Source organism: Hipposideros armiger, unplaced genomic scaffold, assembly GCF_001890085.2.
Source record: "Hipposideros armiger isolate ML-2016 unplaced genomic scaffold, ASM189008v1 scaffold_37, whole genome shotgun sequence".
Lineage (NCBI taxonomy): Eukaryota > Metazoa > Chordata > Mammalia > Chiroptera > Hipposideridae > Hipposideros > Hipposideros armiger.
The window spans coordinates 2,296,889-2,316,973 of record NW_017731387.1 but is presented as its reverse complement, the minus strand read 5'-3'; the positions used below and the strand labels follow the sequence as shown (position 1 = coordinate 2,316,973).

Here is a 20,085-nt window from a genome sequence, read left to right as displayed (position 1 = left end):
ATATTTTTATCTTTACTGTGTGTATTGAGGTTGCTTTCCTCGTTCTTGGTCATTCCCGTGTCAGTTTCTGTCCAGTGCTGGCTCGTGTGTGGGCTGTGAGTCCAGATGCAGGTATGTTCTGACTGGCGGTGGCCAGCACCCTGAAGAACCCAGTGTGTTTCCTGCAGCCTAAGTCTGTGTGCTACCAGTTACCCAGAAAGGCTTCTGTTCACACGGCTGTGCCCAGGTCTTTTCGCCGTGCTGTGGGTTCTGGGCATGGTGGGAAGGATCCTTTATCCCCCCAAGAGCACTGTCCCCGAGCCCCAGTCCACCAGAAGCAGTGACACAGAGGGGATCTGGGCTCATTTGCGCTCAGAAGCTGAGGATGCTTTTGTTAAATAAGCTGCCGCTTTTCTCTGTCTTGAGTGTGGATCAAATTGATTGTAAGCCAAGCATCCCTAACAGGGAGCGACTGGCTGGGTGATGGTGCCCACGCGCGTGCACATTCAATCCCGTGATTTGGTTTCTGTTTGTTCGTTTTCAGGTGTGAGTAAGTGTTGAGATAAATAGCATCTGATACCCTCCCTTCTTCCTGCCCAGCTTGTCAAGTTATTGAATAATATAGAAAAACCCTGAATGCATAGTTTTAAAAGTGTTCCTTATCAAATAAAATTGTGCCTTTGAAACGCATGAGAGACTCGTTTTCACTACTAACGCCACTTTGCTGTCACCTCTGTCTGTAGGCACGCTTAAAAAGGCCTCCGAAGAGCCTCGATGGTGCTGTGTACGGGGACGACGACGAGGCCATGGAAAGAGCCAGCAAGTGAGTAATGGGTTTGACGTCCTACTAAGCATGTGGCGACCTGGCGGAAGTTTAGGTCACAACAGATATTGCAGAGCGTGCGCGCCTAGAGATCGGATTTTGCCTCTTGCAGTGTTTGTTCTTCAGCAAAAGGCGCCCAGTGCTCGCTGAGGTCTCATGGGGATAAATCTTGAGATGGGAAAGCAAGACAGACCTGAAATGTCTTGTTCAGAAATGTCAGGGGCAATGTGGCGTGGATGGAAGCCCAGTCAGGCCACACTGCTGCCCTCCTGCTGCAGGAGGCAGGTTGAGTGGCAGGAACGGGGGCGGAGTCAGCTGGAGCCTGTCAGTCAGAGAGGGGGAGGGACTTAAGTCTACCGTGACAGCAGAGGAGCAAAGTTTAATACAAAGTGTTAAAATAATTCTAGTATAAAATAAGGGAAATCACAATAGCATATGTTCAGCTTCTCAACAATTTTAAGACATATGGGGATGACAAATGGACATTCTTATTTTCTCCGTAAAATCTACCTTTGTCTATATAAAGGAACATGAATTCTTCTCTAAGATAAGTGAATAAATAAATAAAAGGAAAACTATATAAAAACAGTGAAAGTGAACTTGAACTATTGCAAACTTTCCAAGTGTTCAAGCTGCTATTTCTCAGGCTGTTGTCCCACATCGCACCAAAGTAGAGCATGCAACAGCCCTGCTTGCGTCCTGATCCGTTCAAATCCCACAGACTTCCTGTCTGTCCACCATGCAGACGCTCAGAATTGCCAGTATGCGGATGGGCACACGCATCGCTGTAAACAATTTGGCCAGAAGCCAGTTACCCATTCTCCTGTTGTCCCCCTGAAATGTCGCTGTCATTGAAGTGTTGGGAGGTTGCTTCCGTGCAGCACGGGGGGCTCTGTAACCACGGGCACCTGTTTGGTTTTCTGCAGGCTGTCATCTGAAGATGGCGAGGAAGCCTCTGCTTATTCTTATGAAAGTGACGACTCTGTGGAAACACGAGTAAAGGCTCCTTACTCAGGCGGAATGGACTTACTCGGCGAGATTCTGGATACGCTGAGCACTCACAGCTCTGATCAAGGAAAGCTGGCAGCAGCCAAGAGCTTGGATTTCTTCAGATCAATGGATGACATTGATTACAAACCGACGGTCAGCTGATTTCCCAATTATAAAATTAAATGGAAACGTTCTTGCTTTTGCTGCAATTGCCTGATGTAATCTCAGCCTGTAGAAGCGTTTAACCTCTCATAGCTAGCTACGTGTCAAAACTTCAAAAATATGATAACATTCAATCATTAAGAATTATTTATAATAACAGAATTTTCACATTTTCCCTTTTATTTATCCAGTTCTGGTGGTTATTGTCATTAATTGAAATTCTTTTGTCCAGCAGTAATATTTTCTGACAGTCCAATTTTTATAGTTGTCTTTTCTGGAGAATTTTTAAAATGTGAAATGTTCCCACTTTTTTCTGTTTTTCCTGAATCTTCAAAAAATGTTAATAAATGTACTAATTGAAGTAACTTTTTATTGCACTGCCTCAAAAATGAACAATACTTTAGACAAACTGAGCTGCATGCTTTAAAACTACAGGAGATGGCAGTACTGTTCTGACTGCCAGGAATTCTGGAACTTGCATTGATTATATACTCTAGTTGCCTATTTGTTTTTGTTTTTTTGTGGGATTTTTTCCCCAAATCCTTTTAATTTTATTTTCAGCTTTATTGAAGTATAATGACAAATAAAAGTGGTATATATTTAAGCTGTACCACTTGATGCTTTCATATCCATATACACGTGACATGATCACCACAGTTAAGGCAGTTCACGTACCCATCACCTCACTTAGTCACCATTTTCTTCTCCTTTCTTTTCTTTTTCTTTTTTTTGAGGTGAGAACACTTAAGACCCATGCTCTTCGCAGCTTTCAAGGGCGCAGTACTGTGTTGGGAACTGTAGTTGTCATGCTGTACGTTAGGTCCCCAGGATTATTATTCTTGCATAACTGCAATTCCATACCCTTCCACCAACGTCTCCCCATTTCTCCCACCACCCCCAGACCCTGGCAACCCCATTCTACTCTTTTTTTTTTTTAGCTGAGCCATCCTGCTACCTGTGGCAGCTCAGCGGCTGCTCAGCTCGGGCTGGACTTGAACCGCTGTTGCTCAGAGCTCAAACTCTTGAGCGAGCTCTTAACCAAACCCCCATTCTACTTTTTACTTGAGTCTACTTTAGATTCTACACAGAAATGAGATCACGTAGCTTATGTCACTTAACATGTCTTCCATGTTTATCCATGTTGTCACCAGTGGAAGAAGTTTCGTCTTTATCAGGCTGAATAATATTCCATCGTGTGTACACACCACATTTTCTTTGTCCATTCATCCATCAGTGGACACGTAGGTCATTTCCATATGTTCACTGCTGTGACTCTGCCGTGGTGACCACATGGCACAGCTGTGTCTTCAAGATCCTGATTCTATTTCCTTTGGAGAAACACCCAGAACTTGGGGAGCTGGGCCACGTGATGGCTCTGTTCTTAATTTTTTGAGGAACCTCCACACTGTTTGCCGTAGTGGCCGCACCAATTTCCATCCCCACCCACAGTGCACGAGGGCTCTCTTTTTCTCCGTGCCCTCGCCAACACTCATAAACTAGTCTACGGGTGACAGTTGCAAGGACATGGAAACCAGCGTCTCTCTCACTTCCTGCCTATAAATAGAGTCATTTGGATGTATTCGGAATTAACTGTCAATGCTGTGTTTCCCCTGGAAGGAATTTCAAGTTCCCAGCCTTAAAAGATGTTGATTTCAAAATGGGGGAAAGTGCTGCTAAAGTAGTGCTATCGTTTCATTAGCATGTTTCTGAATTTGTCGTTTCCCCTTTCAGAGTAAGTCCAATGCTCCTAGCGAGAATGACCTGGCCCTCCTTGGCAGCGGCTCTGGTGATCGAGCCGAGTGGCACCTCGGGCAAGATGACAGCGCCCTCCACGGCAGACACCTCCCTCCGTCCCCCAGGAAGCGGGTCTCCTGTAGCGGCCTGACGGAGCCTCTGTGTATCCTGAGAGAGGAGAACAGCGACAAAGCCCTCAGTGCTGACCACGTGAGCGGGCCGAGCGGCGTGGAAGAACCAGCGCCCGGTTCGGGCTTGGATTTCCAGCCAGCCTCCACGGAAGCTGCCCACACCGAAAAAGGAACAGCAGAGAGGAAGGAAACACTAAGCCAGGTTTCAGATGACCTGCTCGCCCCCAGCCTTGGGCGACGTCCGTCGTCTTCTGTTCCTTGGGAGAAAGAAGGAAAGGGAGCCACGGGGACGTGGGAGGGCGTAGGACTGCTTCACGAGGTCGCGTCACTGTGTCACATGACGTCCGCCTTCCAACAAGACTTAAACATTTCAGAAGAAACCACGAGTGGAAACCAAGCTCAGATCAACAATTAAGAGTCCGTCCTTTGCATCCAAGCTTCTATGGAGACATTCTAGGATTCCATGTAATTGATACAGTAAACAATCATTGTAGGAACGGCAACTCTTGCTACTGTCTAAAAAATGATTTTTCAGTTGGAACATCGCTCGTTTGCCTCGTGGGTATATATTATCCATAGATTTTTAAGTGTAAAGCTAATTCTTCTACTGTGCTCTTAAACCAGGTACTAGTTGGTACGTCTGTTGAAAGTATACATTGCACATGATTTCCCAGTGTTCGGTGCTTGACGCCACTCACCTTATTTAAACTAGAATGCCTGTGTAACCCCGGCGCATAACCAGTAGCTGCTGTACTAATCTGGTTGAGCATGAACTGATCAAGATGTTGAAACTTATCAGAACTACCCTTGAACTGCTAGAACTATTGACCCACTAATTGCCTTAATTTTATGCCTATAGTAAACATACTTAAATAATTTATGGAATTACTTGTAAATTCTGCAAGATAAGTATAAGTGTTCTGTAGAGCAATAATGCTTTTTCTATTCATTGAATCAAAGACAAATTCTTTTTTTTTTTTTTCATTAGTTAGAAAGCTCCCTTGTGGACACTGCAGCCATGTTTCCCAAAAAAGTATAAGGTCCACATTCACTTTTCACTCAGTGAAATATATGAAGTGCTGAATGACAATGTGAAATTAGTGACTTCTGTTTACAAATGGGACACTTCAGACACTTCCATAGTCCCTCTGTATGCCTTCGCTTTCTAGGAATCCACCCCCAGAAAGCCACATGCCACATAAACTGTCCTGATAAAAAAATGCTCCAGTCTTTTTTTTTTCTTAACTGATAATTATCTAAATGCTTTCTATTATCTCAGATTTCCCTTCTACGAGAATTGACTTGACCCTTGACCAGTTCGAGGTGTGCAGGAAAATTGTGAGGAAAGTGCAGACTTGCCGAGAGTCCCTGCCCGCAGTCTCCCGTTGCTGATGCCGTATGTGGGGGTGGTGCATGCGTCACAGTGAACGGACCACCCTGATGGTCTTAGGTTTCCCCTAACGCCCCTTTTCTGTTCCGGGTCCCATCCAGGAGGCCACGGGACATTGGTGGGCATGTCTCCTTAGGCGCATCTTGGCTGTGACCGCTGCTCAGACTTGCCTTGGTTTTGATGACGATTTGAGGAGTACCGGTCAGGTATATGGTAGGAGGCCCCTCTGTTAGAATATTTTTCTCATGGTTCCACTGGGATTGTGGTTCAGGAGAGGAGGATTACAGAAGTGCCACTTTCATCCCATCCTCTCGAGGGTCCACGCTGTCCACGTGACGTGTGAGTGTTGATGCTGACCTCGATCACCTCGCTGAGGTCAAGTCCATCGGGTTTCTCCACTTTCAGGTTGCTCTTTGCCTCCCTTCCCATGCTGTGGTCTTGGGACGAAGTCGCTGTGCACGGCCCACACTTACGGAGTGTGGGCTTACGCTGCCTCTCCTTGGGGGCAGGGGCCAACATATATCAGCTGGGATTCTGCACGGTGGACTTGTCTCCTCCCTCAAACTCACTGTTAAGCTTTGAAGTTCATCTAGAAGGAACCACGCATTGATTGTTCTGGGGGAGGCTAGATTGACAGGTGTAGTCAGAAAAAGGATCGGGGATGTTAACGGTTAATTTGTTATTAGTATGTTCAGTATGTATATGCTCTACATTCCCAATCATGATTCATTTTTCAAAATTGTCATTTTAGAAAAGGTGTTTGAGAAGCCATTCAAGAACCCCATCAGGACTGTACCCTAAAATGTTTACTGAAGAAATTTAATTTTCAGTTAAAAACAAATCTTGGAAGGGGTTTGTTAAAAACATTGCTTAAAAATGTTGATTCAGGTCAGTATAAATAATTTAAAGAAAATGACCAAGCTTTTTTTGTTTTTAAACTACATTCTAAAATCTATATGGACATCATGTTTTATTTGGGACTATTATTCATTCTTGTTTATAAAGGAAGACATCTTGTTTTCCTCATAAGGATGGACTCTGTGTATAATAAGGAAAAAAGTGTTTGGTTCTTATTTTTGAAACACAAAAGTAAGACTCAAGGTTCTTGTCTAATTTAGTTTTTATATGCTCAGTACAAAGTTCCATTGTGCTTTATTGAGGTTTATAATAAAAGGAGTCCATTTATCAGAAGAGCTGTTTTAAATGAGAAGGAAAAAACATCACTCTGCCTATTCACCTGCTTGGCAAATATCCCTTCATCATTTTTCAAAGAAAGTCAAGCAAGTTAAAAGTTAAGCCTTTTAACATGAACATTGGAATGAGGTATTTTTTTTCCTCCAGAATTGATAGTCTAAGGAATAAGATCATCGTGAATGTAGCATCAGCAAAATTTAGGCCTTGGTCCGTTTGCTTAATAAACATCACGGTCTTAGAAAAGTAAGATGTTTGGCCATGGCCCTGTGTTGTTTTGAGGATACTCAGCCACTCACAAGTAACGTTTCTGTCAGGTATGTAAAACTAGACGTGTGCCTTATTTAACATGCAAAACAGCTGTTCTATTTCACATTAAGAACTAAACCAAAAAACAAAACCTCTGCGTGTTATTTTTGGAAAAAATCCAAACTAATGGTAGCAAGTGTTAAGTATTTTCAACCATCAAAATGTTGAGTATTCAGAGTGTGCTTTAAGCTAGTCTTCCCAGTGCTCTGGTAGATAACGGGAGAAGAAAGTGAAATTGAGGAGCGTTCTGGAAGAAAAAAAGTGTTACCTTATTCTCTGTTCATATTATCTATAACAACTGAACCAAATATTTTGAGTGCCCCCTGCTGTTTGACTTTTTGTTTTCAAAGAAATAACGCCTGTTGTACAACAGAACTCTATCAATGAGGCGACTTCTGGCTTTGGTACGGATCTTGTGGCTTCTAAACAGCCGTGTTTCTCCCCAAACCCACCCCAGTGCCGACCTGTTGCCCTCAGATGTTGTTACCTGTGGTGTTCTGGGGTAGAAGAGCAGTGTGTGAATGCAGGAATTGTTTTGTTAAGTGATAGTGTTGTCAAGTAGGATATTTTAATGGTTACCTCCTTTAGCCTATTTTAGAAAGGCATCACAATATGCCATGGTTGTTTTCTCTGATTAAAAATTAATAGCTCACTCATTTAGGAAGTATTTATTTCCTAAATGAAATACGCAAGGTACACTAGCTGAGGATGTAGAGAAATAAAATAATTGACATAGTCCCTGCTGTGAAGGAACCAATTAAAAGGGAAAGGAATTGCAAATCTCTAATAATAATAATAATAACAATAATAATAATAGCTTAGAAGTTATGAGTCCAAGATTCTAACGCCAGTCTTTTAAAGCTGCTGCATCTAAAGTGTGGCCTGAGTTCCGAACCACAGCGCCGCCTCAGACGTCCACGTGTGTGGTTACATGAAGTGTGTTTGATGACGCTGCCCTCTGAGATGCCTCCTTTTAAAGGACAGACTCAGAGGCCCGTAGAGACTCCGCATCTGGTTCTGCTGTCACCGCTGTGTGCAGTCTGTGAACCAGGCAGCACGGGGCTCCCTGATGCAGTGGCGCCCCTTTGGGTACTTAGGGCCGCTGGCTGTACTGTGTAGGGTGAGGGAGTGTGGGTGCACGTTGGCCGGAGGCCAGTTTTGACGTCTTTATCTTTAACATCATTCTCTAGAATCAGTCCCTCCCTTTTCAGGTAAAATTGCACATGACAGTGCTGTTGACAGCAGTCTGTGCTAATGCCCTAATAACAGGACCCAGGACTGCTAATGAATTCGGTATTTCTTAAGTAAAGTGAAGAAATAGACCCCTGATCAAGAGAAAACTGTGAACGTTCTCATAATCAGTAGATCTTCCTTCTCTTCTAGAAAACCTGGATTTTCAGGAAAAGGTTATTTGCATGAATAAAATTTCTAAAGCAAATACCATTTTGTTTAGCATAAAAGACCTTGACTCTGGGTAGATGTTTGTAAATCAGAATATAAATTTAAGAATGTCAAATGAATACCTGAATCTAATTCCCCCACCTCCCAAAGTGCTTCTCAACAGAAGAGTTTTTACAAACCCCATCAATACGGATCTCTCACCTTCCTCAGACCTATAATTTATTCGTGTGTTTCTTAAAGCTTATTTAAAAAGCGGAATTCTTTTGATCAAACCAGTTCAGATTTTGATTTGGTCAAGGTAGGGAATTATGTGTATTTAGGAAGATGCATGCTTTATTTTGAAAATAATAGGATTTGTGCAATATTTTTCTTGCATAATTTAGTTCATGTAAATATGCACGTCTGCTTTTCTAGCAGATGCCTTAAGGTCATGTTTTTCAGTATTTGTGTAAAACTGTGTGTAGCAATGTTCTGTGTGATTTTAGAAAAAAATATAGTCTTTATATTGTTGGCAGGAGAAATGTTTTTATTTAAAATAATTATGAATATTGCATTATTGTATCATAGCTAACTGCCTCAGCAACAATAAATATGCAATAAGAAAATCCTGAACTTTAGATTAGCATTGACAATATTGTTACTTTAAGGAGAAATGTATCTAGTGCAACTGGCTGATTCTACTTGTGTGCATTGAACCAACACCCTGTCTGCACCACATACATCTAAATGGCATTTGTATGGCGATGACTATTTACGTAGATTGTAACATCCTTTGGGATGAACCTTTGGTAAGATTTATAAAGGGCATTGCCAACACTTTCTGACTGTCTGTAAATTGAATTAATTTTTGTATAATGTACAGTTTGGTTAACCTTAGAGCACCTATAGATTTCTACTTTTATTATACTTGAATCAGGCAGAAAAGCACTGTGGAAAATCCACAGCTCTGGATGCAATACACAAATAAATATACCAAAAAAATCAGACAGGGTACTTACTTTGCAGGAGTGTTAACTGGATGCCTTATATCCAGAAAGCTGTGTGTTTTCAAACTCATACTTTAGTGAAGGAATTGAACATATACAATCATTGGTCTCTCAAAAGGTTATAGTCACAAATGATTACCTCTTTGATATGAGAAACCTCTGAGTCTCTTGATCTCTGTGTAATTTCAGTTCTCAGATGAGAGCCTTGTCGGGGGACAGTAACCAGTCACCCTCTGGTGGCTTACGTGATGTTAAGGAGAGGACAGAATTAGAACTCGGCACGCACATCAGCTCACCGTCCCTCAGGTACCATGGCTTCCATATGGTGGTTTTCAGGACCATTTAATAACCAGACACCCAAGACGAGATTTTCTGAGTCTGCTCTGATTTATTATAATACTTAGAGCAACGCCCGAGACAGCAAACTAGGATGAACTGCATGAAACCTACAATGCGTCAGGCTGTTTTACTTAAAGGTACATGAGAAGCTCACAGTTGAACTTTTCCAAAACTTGTTTCTTTTGCTTTAAATGGATAACTGTGTAAAAGGACTGAGCTTTTTTTGCCGGATGTGGTGACAGATATCTGTGAAAACCTACCCAGCATTGAGACATGCTTCCTTGTCCCAGCATCCTTGAGGCTGCAGCATAAATCATCTCTAAAGTTGAGTACTACTGGGAGAACTTTGTGCATCAAAGTATTGTTTGGGGAATTTAATAAAAATATGCATAAATACTGGATGAACTACACATTGCCATTAAGTGCCCAACAATGCAGTTACGAAATAAAATTGGTCATCGTCAAAGCTTGACGTGGTGGTGGCTCTTTTATGATTGGCCAGCTATCCTTTTCATTTTTCTAGGTGACTGATGCAGGGACCTTATCATCCCCATCTCTGCTTTGCAGCTGCTGCAGTGCAAATCCAAGCCTCCATGTTTCCGACAGGTCTGCTCCAGCAGTACCCATGCTTTCGTGTCCAGCTCTGAAATCATAGCATAGATAACATAGAGTGTCATAAGTGTATCAGAGCAGGGCCATCCAAATTAAACAACTGTGTTTATCAACCTTCCTTTAAGAGTTGAGGACAGAGAGGGAATACAGTAAAGTGTATGAACAGCACCCCAGAGACGAGGGGGGTGACCGCATCCAATAGCGATGATGGTTCCACCTGGAGCAAAAGTCAAATTCCTGTTGAAATAAGCATATTTCAAGATTGAAGAGCAAGATTGTCATTATTTGCACAACACAGAATTCAAAGAGACAGTGAGGATGAGCAGTAGTTTTCCTGGATATGCTGAGTGGAAGGAAACTCTGACTCTAGAAATGATGACTTCACTTGATCCTCATCGTCTCAGTAGAGGCCCCGTAGCTCCCTGGCGCGGTTCCTATGGTCATGATGACCCCCTTCTTTTGTGACTTTCCACTTATCCACCACCTTCCCTAGAGCCAGTCTCACAGCAGCTCTAACAAACATTTCATGAGTGTGCATTGCCTCTGGCTGTTCTGTCAGAGGGGGGAAATTAAGTAAACAATTTTCATGTGCCTGGGTTAATCTGATTTCCACACTGACACAGCCAGTCTATCCTCTTGTGACTCATGCCCTCGAAAGCACAACTTTGTTCATTGTTGACTCTCCGGTTCTTAGCACGACAGCAGGCTGACTTCTTGATGCTTGAAGCTTGTGTGAAACGCACTTGGACAGACCACGCCGAGTTCAAGATGGCAGCACTTTGAAAGAATCTTACCGGCCTTTGTGGACTCGTACGCGAGTATGAGAAGCAAACCATCCTTTTCTTTGGAAATGGCCTATCGTTAAATGTTCACAGCAGGCTTGCAAACCTGAACGTGAAAGAATGGTGCTGAGCTCAGTAATAGCGACATTCTCCGTCTCAAACGCACCCTGATGTTGTGACGGAGGGAAAGATACACAAACGGGTAGCCAGCAACATCTTTTCTCAAGAAGCCTGGAGAAAGTTACTCCTGGGTCACGTCTACATGAGTTATGGATTAACTTTCTCAAATTAGAGCACAGCGAGGTATTATTATATGTACTTTTAAAAGATGCACAACCAAAGGATAATTTAAATATTTGCCCCCCCCCCCCGATTTATTGGATGGGTAAATGTGAAATTTACTCAAGCGCGACCTCTGTCTTTTTTTTTTTTTTAATGACCTCTTTCTTTACACGTTGTTGTTTGTTAATGAAGTGCAGCCTTAACTGTACAGACCATTAGGTATTTTAAGGTTTAAGCTGAATATTGTATACAAGCAACTGACATTTGTTTTGTCCCAGTGATTACACATTTATTTAATGATTTTGAAAATGTCAGCGTAGCAGGAAGGAATGCAGAGGTCATTTAAAGCTTATTTGTGTTCAAATTATTTGATAGAACCCCAGCCATATTTGACCCTCAGCACGCTGTAACTAGGGCCATGATCTCATTTTGATACTGTAGATAATTTGAAAGGCCCAGCCAGGAATGTCGGAATTTCAACCTAATTAGTTGCATCTTATTTTGTGATTTGTCCTGGGCGCCCTTGCTTGCAGGCTGAACTTTTTTTTTTTTTTTAACCTTTCTCATCCTGTCACATTTTAAATGTCATCAGACCAGTGTTTATATAATTGGTTTTTCCTTTCGCTACCTTCCTCCACACGAGAACATTTCTTCTGGGGCTCTGCTCCTTCGCCCTGGACAGTCACAAAATCTCCTCTCAGAAACGTCCCTGGACTGTGTCCTCTGTATCTTCTCTACCAGCAGCAATGCTCCTGCCAGGTAAGCTTTCAGATGACACGTTTGATTTCAATAAGTATGTTGTACTTGGCACCAAATGCAAGACATTTGGTGCTTTTTTTTCTTTTTTCTGTAAATGAGTAAACTGAATAATTCTCCCACTTATTGGGTTGTCATAAAAGTCATGAAGGTTTTTCTGCAACGAAAACCATTGAAAAAAATACATCATGACTCTTCCGACAACCCAATAGAAGGAATGTAAGGAAAATATATGTAATGGTTTTAAAATCCGACTTGTATGTTCCGGTTATGGTTCAATGACTTTTTAAAAACATGCATTTTGAACAGCCTTGTGGGGTCCGGGCACGTGTGAAACCGTCAGCCTAAGAATGACGTATGATGTGGGTGGGGTAGGGTTGGAGGAGGAGACCCATCAGAGAGCATCAGATGCCTGCATTTAATTTAACTTCAGTGATCGATGCAGAGAAGGTGCGAGTTGCAGCTAGCTCAGTTTGCTTCCTTTTTTAGGTGTAAGAGAGAGCAAGGGGCAGACTCTAGACTCAGAACAGAAAAGTCGGTGCTGACAAGTGGGTAGCCTTGAACAGGTAAATGTTAGACCACGTTTCCTCTTCACAGGTCACAAGGGCGATTATGCTGACACGTGAGAAAGTTCACAGGGACACACACTCTGATGGAGGGGAGCGGTAGGGGGACCAGCTAAGTCTGCCCATGATTACATTCACCAACACAGCAGCTTCTTGCTGGACAGATTTTCACCATCCACATACCTATCCAGGTCACCAATTAGAGCTAGGTGTGCCCAGCTGTCCTGGGGGTTCCTGGGGCAGAGCTAGGTGTGCCCAGCTATCCTGGGGGTTCCTGGGGCAGCAAGACTTGTGTCTGCACGTGCTAAGATCGGGCTACTCTTACAAGCAGGTGGAGAGCTTTGCGCGTGCTTGAGAGGCGTGGTCCAGAGCAGAGCAAAGGACCTGAGGAGAGGTGAGTGTGACAATGGGACAGGCCTAATGCTTAATGAACTTGGAGACTAGAAATGTTCTGAAAAGAGCCTGCCTAGGGACGTTTGTAGGGCTCAGGAGAGCCTCCCCAGCACCCTTCTTAGCAATGGCCCCCGGAAGGTGGGTGACAGTGAAGGAGGGGCTGATGGAAGCTGCCTCCTGCCACTGTTGCAGCTGGCGGAGTTTCTGGTGCCCCACTCCTGACAAGAGTGAGACCCTGTGAAGGTCAACACACCGCAGGAAACTAAGGCGACTTCCATAGTTTAATGTTTTCACCCAGGGACTGGTTTTTAAGGTGGCCCGGGCTGTCCTCAGGCAGTTACTGCTTAATGTATTTGATGGGCGTTGTCCCCAGGTTTCTAGGTACCAAATCGCTGAAGCACAGGCTTAAATTGGAAACATGCATTTTTGTCATCGCTGTTCAATGCAGTGCATGGCAGGGAAAGCTGCACTTTAGCTGGGAGCAGGGTGAAGTGTGAAAGGTCATATTCACTCCAGAATTAAGGGAAGTTTCATGATCAAAATCGTACCTCATGTTGCATAAGACCAGGTGCAGCTGGCTGTCTAATCATCTTCAAAAGGGTGACTTAAACCAGGACACACGGGTCCGTCTTTCTTGCTGGCGATGGCCGTGATTCCTTAACAAAAGAGGTTTAAGGAGAAATCCTAAAAGGCTTTTTTAAAAAAAAGTCATCTCTGTAAAGCAAAACCTTTTTTTAAAAAAATTCTTGTCGTGAGTTGTTTGGGGGTGCTGAGAGACCTGCGACCTTTTGATTGATTTTCTGACAATTTTATTGAGAACATGGGAGTGATCTCTATGTTCAGATAAAGTGACTTCTTCCGTCGGCTGGGATGCCATCACGGGGCAGGTATGGGAATGATATGAGAAAATACCCGTTCTGTGCACCAAACCTGCCTCTTTCTCAAATACATCGTAAGAGGATGGGAAGGAGGCTGGAGGTGGGGGTAGGGGGGTTACCCCCGTGGTTTGTTTGGCAGGTAGAGCAGGAGGCAGGAGACAGTGTTACCTGTGGTTGCCATGTGTCCTGACTCCAGCTTGTCTCAAAAATAATGAGATGCTACACATTGTGTCACCTACCGATGACTGTTTTGCACTAACAGCGACTGGAAGATGTGGTATGAGTCCCATTTTTCAGGCTAAGTTCACGTCACCTGGATGGGGCAGATCAGAATGTTTCTTGGTCTCCAAAGGCTCTTAAAATGAGGATAAAAGTTCCTCTACCAATGAGCTGCTGTGAGGTGTAAGTGAGACACAAGGTATGTTGTGTACCTAACAGGCTAAATCTAGTCCTGGCCCTTAGCTCCCCCCAGGACCCCTTGGTAGCCTCACAGGGAGAAAATCATCATTACGGTGATGCGTTCTAGTTCTGCCTCTACATACGGCAGATCTTCTTCGCTTACGCCCACTGATGCTAACGGTCAATAATAATAATAATAATAATAATAATAATAATAATAACACGGCTGCCCAGGCCAGACGCTGGGACCGTACCTATCTCCGTCTCAGATGAGAGGACCTGCTAAGCTGGCCATTGGAGGAAGAGAACTAGGCTCATGTTCGACAGCTGACTTAAGTTAGTCACTTGTCATTACCTGCTTCTCTTCACACTGTCCCGGCACAAGCCATGTGAGAGGCCACATGAAGGAGCCTTCCTGTCACTCCTTGTAAACGCACACCAGATTCGGCTTTTCCATTGGCTGCCCGGCCGGGGTTCCTGGGGGCAGGAAGTCGGCTGCCCTGTGTCGCTTTACACCCAGCCCCATAGCCTGCAAACAGCGGTGCTGGAGGGACCGTCACCCTCAGCACCACCCGGCCCTGAGCCAGGCTTGGTGGCTCCTCACCCATATTTCCTACTCTGAGAGAAATCAGGCACGCATTTGTCATATTAATAGTGTACTAATTCTTGTCACCATGCAGGTGAATACTGCTTCATCCACGAGTTCCCAGAGTAACGGTTTTGGAAGCAAAGAAGTCAGAATCCGAGCAGTGCTGTCTGTTGCCTCGTCGGTGTGAAGAACTGTGTCACGTACCCATTGCTGTACACCAAACTGCCCTAAGCCTTAGTGGCGTCACACAATGAATTGTTACTTCTAGTCGATTCTGTGGCTGGATTGGGTCATTCCTTCCTGTCTCACATGGGTTGCTGTAAGTGACCTCCTTATGTGTTTGGAGCGTCCACAGGGATTCATTCATTCATTCATTTACACCTGCATGCATTCATTCATGCATACATTTGAATCCTCTGCAAAGCCTGCAGTAGCAGCTGCGGGGAGCGTGTGAACAGCCAGATTGGTTAGACAGCTTTTCTCAACTTAAGGTGCTACCATGGACAGCTCTCCTTTTCTTCTGCGCTCTGCTGAATAGGACCAACTTCTCTGGTTTCTTCCTTCCTTCCTTCTTTCCTCCCTTCCTTCCTTCAGCTACATATTTTTCTTCTTCTAAGGAAAACCTCTTTTTGTCCTTCCCACATGAACCCGTGTTAAGGAGTTGTGTCTAATAGAATGCAAAAGTAAAGTGTCTCATGGCAGAGTCTACATGTAGACGCCAAGAGACACCATCTTTTTGAACTAACACTCAAAGCAATATTAGAAGTTGCAGGAAAGCCAGAGATGAAGACATTATGAAACAGGACAAGGACAATTTAGTAGCCAGAGCTTCCAATAACATCTCACAAAATTTTGGGCACTTTGGGATTTGGTTGGTGGCAGGTACAAATTTGAGCAACATTCATCCATTATTTGTTCACTGATGCAGAAAATATTTATTGTGTTTTTACTATGGGTTAGGCCTATTCTAGGTGAGGGACATGGCAGCTTGCCAAAAGAAACAACGTTTTTGTCCTCACATAACTTAAATTCTAGTCGCGGGCAAATGGTGAACAACAGAAAACAATATGTGATTTTTCAAGTGATAAACAACATAGAAAAAATAAGCAGATGGGGGGAACCAGCAACACAGACTGACAGGGGCTGGACAGTGACATAAGAGGGAAACCAAGATAGAATACTGTCCCAATGGGTGGAAAGTATTTCAGGAAGGACTGACAGCTGTTCAAAGACAGCCGAGGCCCGAGGATGGGCCATTGGGTTTGGCAACATGGAGGTCAGACGTGGTGCAGAGAAACACCAAATTGGCTTGAGGTCAAGAGAGAATGAGAGGAGAGGAAGAAGAGGTGGAGAATACAGGAGGCTCTTTGGTGGCTGTTTTGCTGAAAGGCGTCCTGAAAAATAGGTGGTAACTGGAGGGAGATGTGGGCCATGGGGGAGAGTCATGTGTGACAGGCAATACAACGGTGTGTTTGCTGCACCTGGAAATGAGCCAGCTCAGTGGGAAGCTGATGGTGTGGACGAGAGAGGGGCGGCCTCTGGGAAGATGACCTTGAGTCGTTCAGAAGGAAGGACTGCTCTAGAACAGTTAAAAATTCATGTCATTAACTTTTTTGAGTATATACCCAAAAAGCATATGCACATATTAAAATGTTTTATTTATATGCTACTTGAATAGCATACATGTGTGTATTGTCATCTGCTGCCTTGCAACCAGAGAGGGACAGGCAGCCGCGGGTGTGGCCGAGTCCTCCTTGGGTCCACAGCTGTGGCAGAACCAGAGGGCTGATCTGCTTCCCAGGTCTTGTAACCTGTGAGAAACCAAGACTCTTGTCTGGAGACGCTTCTTGGTTCTCAGAAATGTGGTGAAAATGAGAGAGCAAATTCAAGACCAGAGAGGCAGCCCCATCACTGCCCCTCCTGGCTGTGTGGTGGACAGTGAAGGCTCAGACCACGGAGGCCGAGTCCTGGGTTCGATTTTCAGCGCTGCCACCCACGCACGTCCACGCTAGCAACTCACCTCTCAGGGACTCGTTTTCATCACCTGCAAAATTGGATATTTAATATCTACTTCAGAGGGTGGGAGTAGTGAGTCACAGAAGACGCAGAATCCACCAAGGATGCTCTAAAGTCAGTTCTCAACACAAAAATACCAGTAGCCCTGAATATGCCGCTTACCATTATCCCCCACTCTCTTTACTTATGAGAGTTAAACTATGGCTCTCTCAGCACCTTGCAGTACGACCAAGGGAGCCAGCCTGCAAACCAAATATGGCTGTTCCTTGCTTCAGTCAAGTATCTGATGAAGCAATTCACCCACTTGGATGACGCTGAGTAAGTGGCTTTGGAAATGGTCTCTGGGGGGCCCTTGGAGCTTGAATTCTCATGGTCGAAAGGCCTTTTTGCTCTGCTGTTCTTCAGCTGTGCCTAAACCACGCAGCCCCGGAATGGATCTTTCAATAACCGAAACTGCGGTGATCTGATGGGGCGGGCCTCCAAGTGCGGGGCTGTCCTGAAAACCAGCACGGATGGAAGACCAGACCGATTTGCTTGGGCTGTGCTTCTAACACTGCGCTTCTGAATAACCTTTTTCTGAAAAGATTTACCGCAAATTAATTAAAAATTTCAAGTAAAGTTATTTTTCAAATGGGCACGTCTCGCTCCTCTCTCTCGTGCCTCATCTCATGAAATCAGCAGGAATGTGTCTGTGGTTAAAACAGCGGCAATGTCGGGGTTAAACGTGGCTTCTGGAAAACACTAGGGTGAAGCAAATTACTTAAAATCCTTCCTAGAATTTGCTTATATCAGTTACATAGAAATATGTGGAGAGAGTTTGAGGTGGGAATTTAAAATGCCTCAATGTACCACATGATTACAGCTTACATTCCACCTCCAAAATGTGAGTCTGAAACTAGTGTGTGTGTGTGTGTGTGTGTGTGTGTGTGTGGTGTGCGTTACACGAACAGCTGACCAGTATGTACTATTATGAGAATTAGCAATTAATACAAAAATTAAAGATGTTTTTTTTTTAAAAAAACTGGCTATAATATTTATCTTCCATCTGTACATCTCAAGCAAAGTGAGGCCATCTCTTTAACTTTCATCCCACAAATTAAAAAAAAAAGAGAGAGAGAGAGAGAAAGCCAGAGGAATATTCTGTATCTGAGACGTAGGGGAGAGGCTGTAAGGACTTGTTGTTGTCACAGGTAGGTTTTCAGCTTAGTGGATGGTAAAAACCTCCCTCACAGACCTGCGCCCTTGAGTTAGCTGATCAGTGAATTGCTAGAAACAGCCGTTTCCATAGTAATGCTAAATATATGCCGGAACCCGGTCTTTAAAATGCATATGGCTACAGCAGCCAATGCTCTGACCATCAATATATTGTCCACTTTGCAGTTATAAGGGGAGACAGGGTCCTGAAAAGAGGAATTGGGAAGGCTCCTGGCACAGCCTGGGGCCATTCAGCCTGATGCTCCGGTTACGCCTGTGGGCATCAGAGTGCAGGCGCCTCCCTCAGCGGGCCCCGCCCCACGTCCTCACCTGCTGCTCCCAAGGTCACAGGGGGATGTTCCCTGCTGGCCCTCCCCTCGTTCTATGACCCATGCCCCTTCCTGGAAACATACCGGCTTCCTATTTTTTAGTTCTCTTTCTGTGTCCATGCCAAGCATCCTCCACTAACTAGCCAGGGTTTTTATAGGACACAAAAGGATTTGAGTTCTTTACACCTCACCTCTGCCATGGTCTATTGGTTTTAGAAGGTGATAGATAAATAAGTCAATTGATTTTAAATATAATTTCAGAAACAATAGAATTTCAGGAAATGAGTTGTTTTAAAAGTCAGGGGGACTTTTAAGATTTACTGATACTAAAGTCATACGACTACTAACAACTAAATGCAATTGATTGCATCCTGGATCAAAGATAAATCTATAAATGTTATTATTGAGACATTTGGAGCAATCTGAACATGAATAGTATGTGTGATGATAAATTTCTCGATACCAGTATTGTGGTTTTAGAAGGAAGTCTTGTTTTCTTAGGAGATACTTGCTGAATATTTAGTGGTGAAGTGTTATCATGTCTTTAACCTACTTTCTGAAGTCACAGCAAGAGAGAGAGAGAGAGAGAGAGAGAGAGAGAGAGAGAGAGAGAGAGAGGAGAGAGAGATACAGGGTAGCAATATGTTAAAAAAACTTGGTGAAGCTGGGTGAAGGGCATATGTGTGTTTATTGCACTATTTTATTTCTGATTTTCTTTAGTTTTCAATTTTTTTCAAAAAAAGTTGGAAAAGTAATAGTTTTAAACATGATCATTTGAATGAAAATAATTCCTCTAACCCCCAAATTTGCAGGTCTTGCCGCTTCTACTAGCCCGTCCTCGGCTATCCCAGGCCTTGCTGATGACCCTCTCCTCGCTGTGTTTATTGCCCAATCTCTTATCACTGCGATGACATTCACGGATCACATCCTATGTTGTTTCCTCAGACAATTGGCCTTGACCCTGCCAGCCAGTGCCAGGCATGCAGTGACCACACATGGACGTTCTCAGGACCTATTGGCATCATAATATTTGACCTGAAAGCCATTCCTTGGCTCTTTTCGCACTCAGATGTCTTTCTTCTTTCCGACTGTCTGCAGTTGGTCAAAGCTGCTATTAATTTAGTCTCACGTTATGTCGGAAAAAGAGTGCCAAATCCCTGACACCCTCGTGGTTTATCACAGAGCCCCTTGGCACATGTAATCTAGTCTGTGTCATTGTATTTATCGCCCCCAAATCAAAACCAGTTGCCAAAGTAATGAAGGTCCCTTGGCTTGTGGTGACTTAATCCACGTCAGAAGAGCTCTAGCAGCATGGAAGGATCATTTGACCAGCAAGAGGAAAGCCATAAAAATGATCAAAAAGCCAACAGATATGCTGAGAACACCAAGCCTATTTTACTGAGGATTTATGGCCAACTTATCGGAAAAGTATTTGATCCAAGTCTCCATTCAAACAAGTCCCTCAGTAATTCAGCAGCGATTCCAGCCTCTGTAAAAAAACAGCCTCCTATAACGAGATACCCTCGCAACCCCTAACTTGCAGCACATGTAGTCTAATTTTCAACAGTTGTGGGGCTGCAGTAAATCCAGCTTTTGAATAACCCATTCCACTTATACCTCAACCCTGCGTTACGTTACTCGAGCACGGCATCATCCCCTCTGACATACGTGCGTTTTATTAATCAAATCGAGCTTCAATGTCCGACATCCCCACACAGGGCGGCTGTGCCAGTTCTGTGGTGTCCCAGCAGCAGCGAATGCCACACCACCCCTGCCACACGATGTCAGCTGTGCCCCAGCCCCAACTTGAGAGGTTGGATTTTATTGACCAGACTCAAATTGGCTTCCCCTCGT

The 20,085-nt window shown here is 43.9% G+C and overlaps 1 protein-coding gene and 1 long non-coding RNA gene across 3 annotated transcripts in view; both read left to right on the top strand.

Moving 5' to 3' along the window:
- Positions 1-9,903, top strand: part of DENND1B (DENN domain containing 1B) — a 192,702-nt gene extending 182,799 nt beyond the window's left edge. Inside the window, exons 21-23 of the mRNA XM_019637992.1 lie at positions 723-802; positions 1,729-1,945; positions 3,686-9,903. Of these exons, the coding sequence (XP_019493537.1) occupies positions 723-802; positions 1,729-1,945; positions 3,686-4,234 (846 nt within the window). The 3' untranslated portion in view covers positions 4,235-9,903. The remainder of the gene's footprint in view (positions 1-722; positions 803-1,728; positions 1,946-3,685) is intronic.
- A 1,319-nt stretch (positions 9,904-11,222) lies between these two features.
- Positions 11,223-15,375, top strand: LOC109380498 (uncharacterized). 2 transcript variants are annotated; one of them, XR_002123505.1, is made up of 4 exons: positions 11,223-11,870; positions 12,357-12,433; positions 12,762-12,827; positions 14,784-15,375. It is a non-coding gene; the product is annotated as an uncharacterized LOC109380498 (long non-coding RNA). The 2 variants fall into 2 exon arrangements; XR_002123506.1 differs by lacking the exon at positions 12,357-12,433 and having other exon boundaries at positions 12,765-12,827.
- The last annotated feature ends 4,710 nt before the right edge of the window (positions 15,376-20,085 follow it).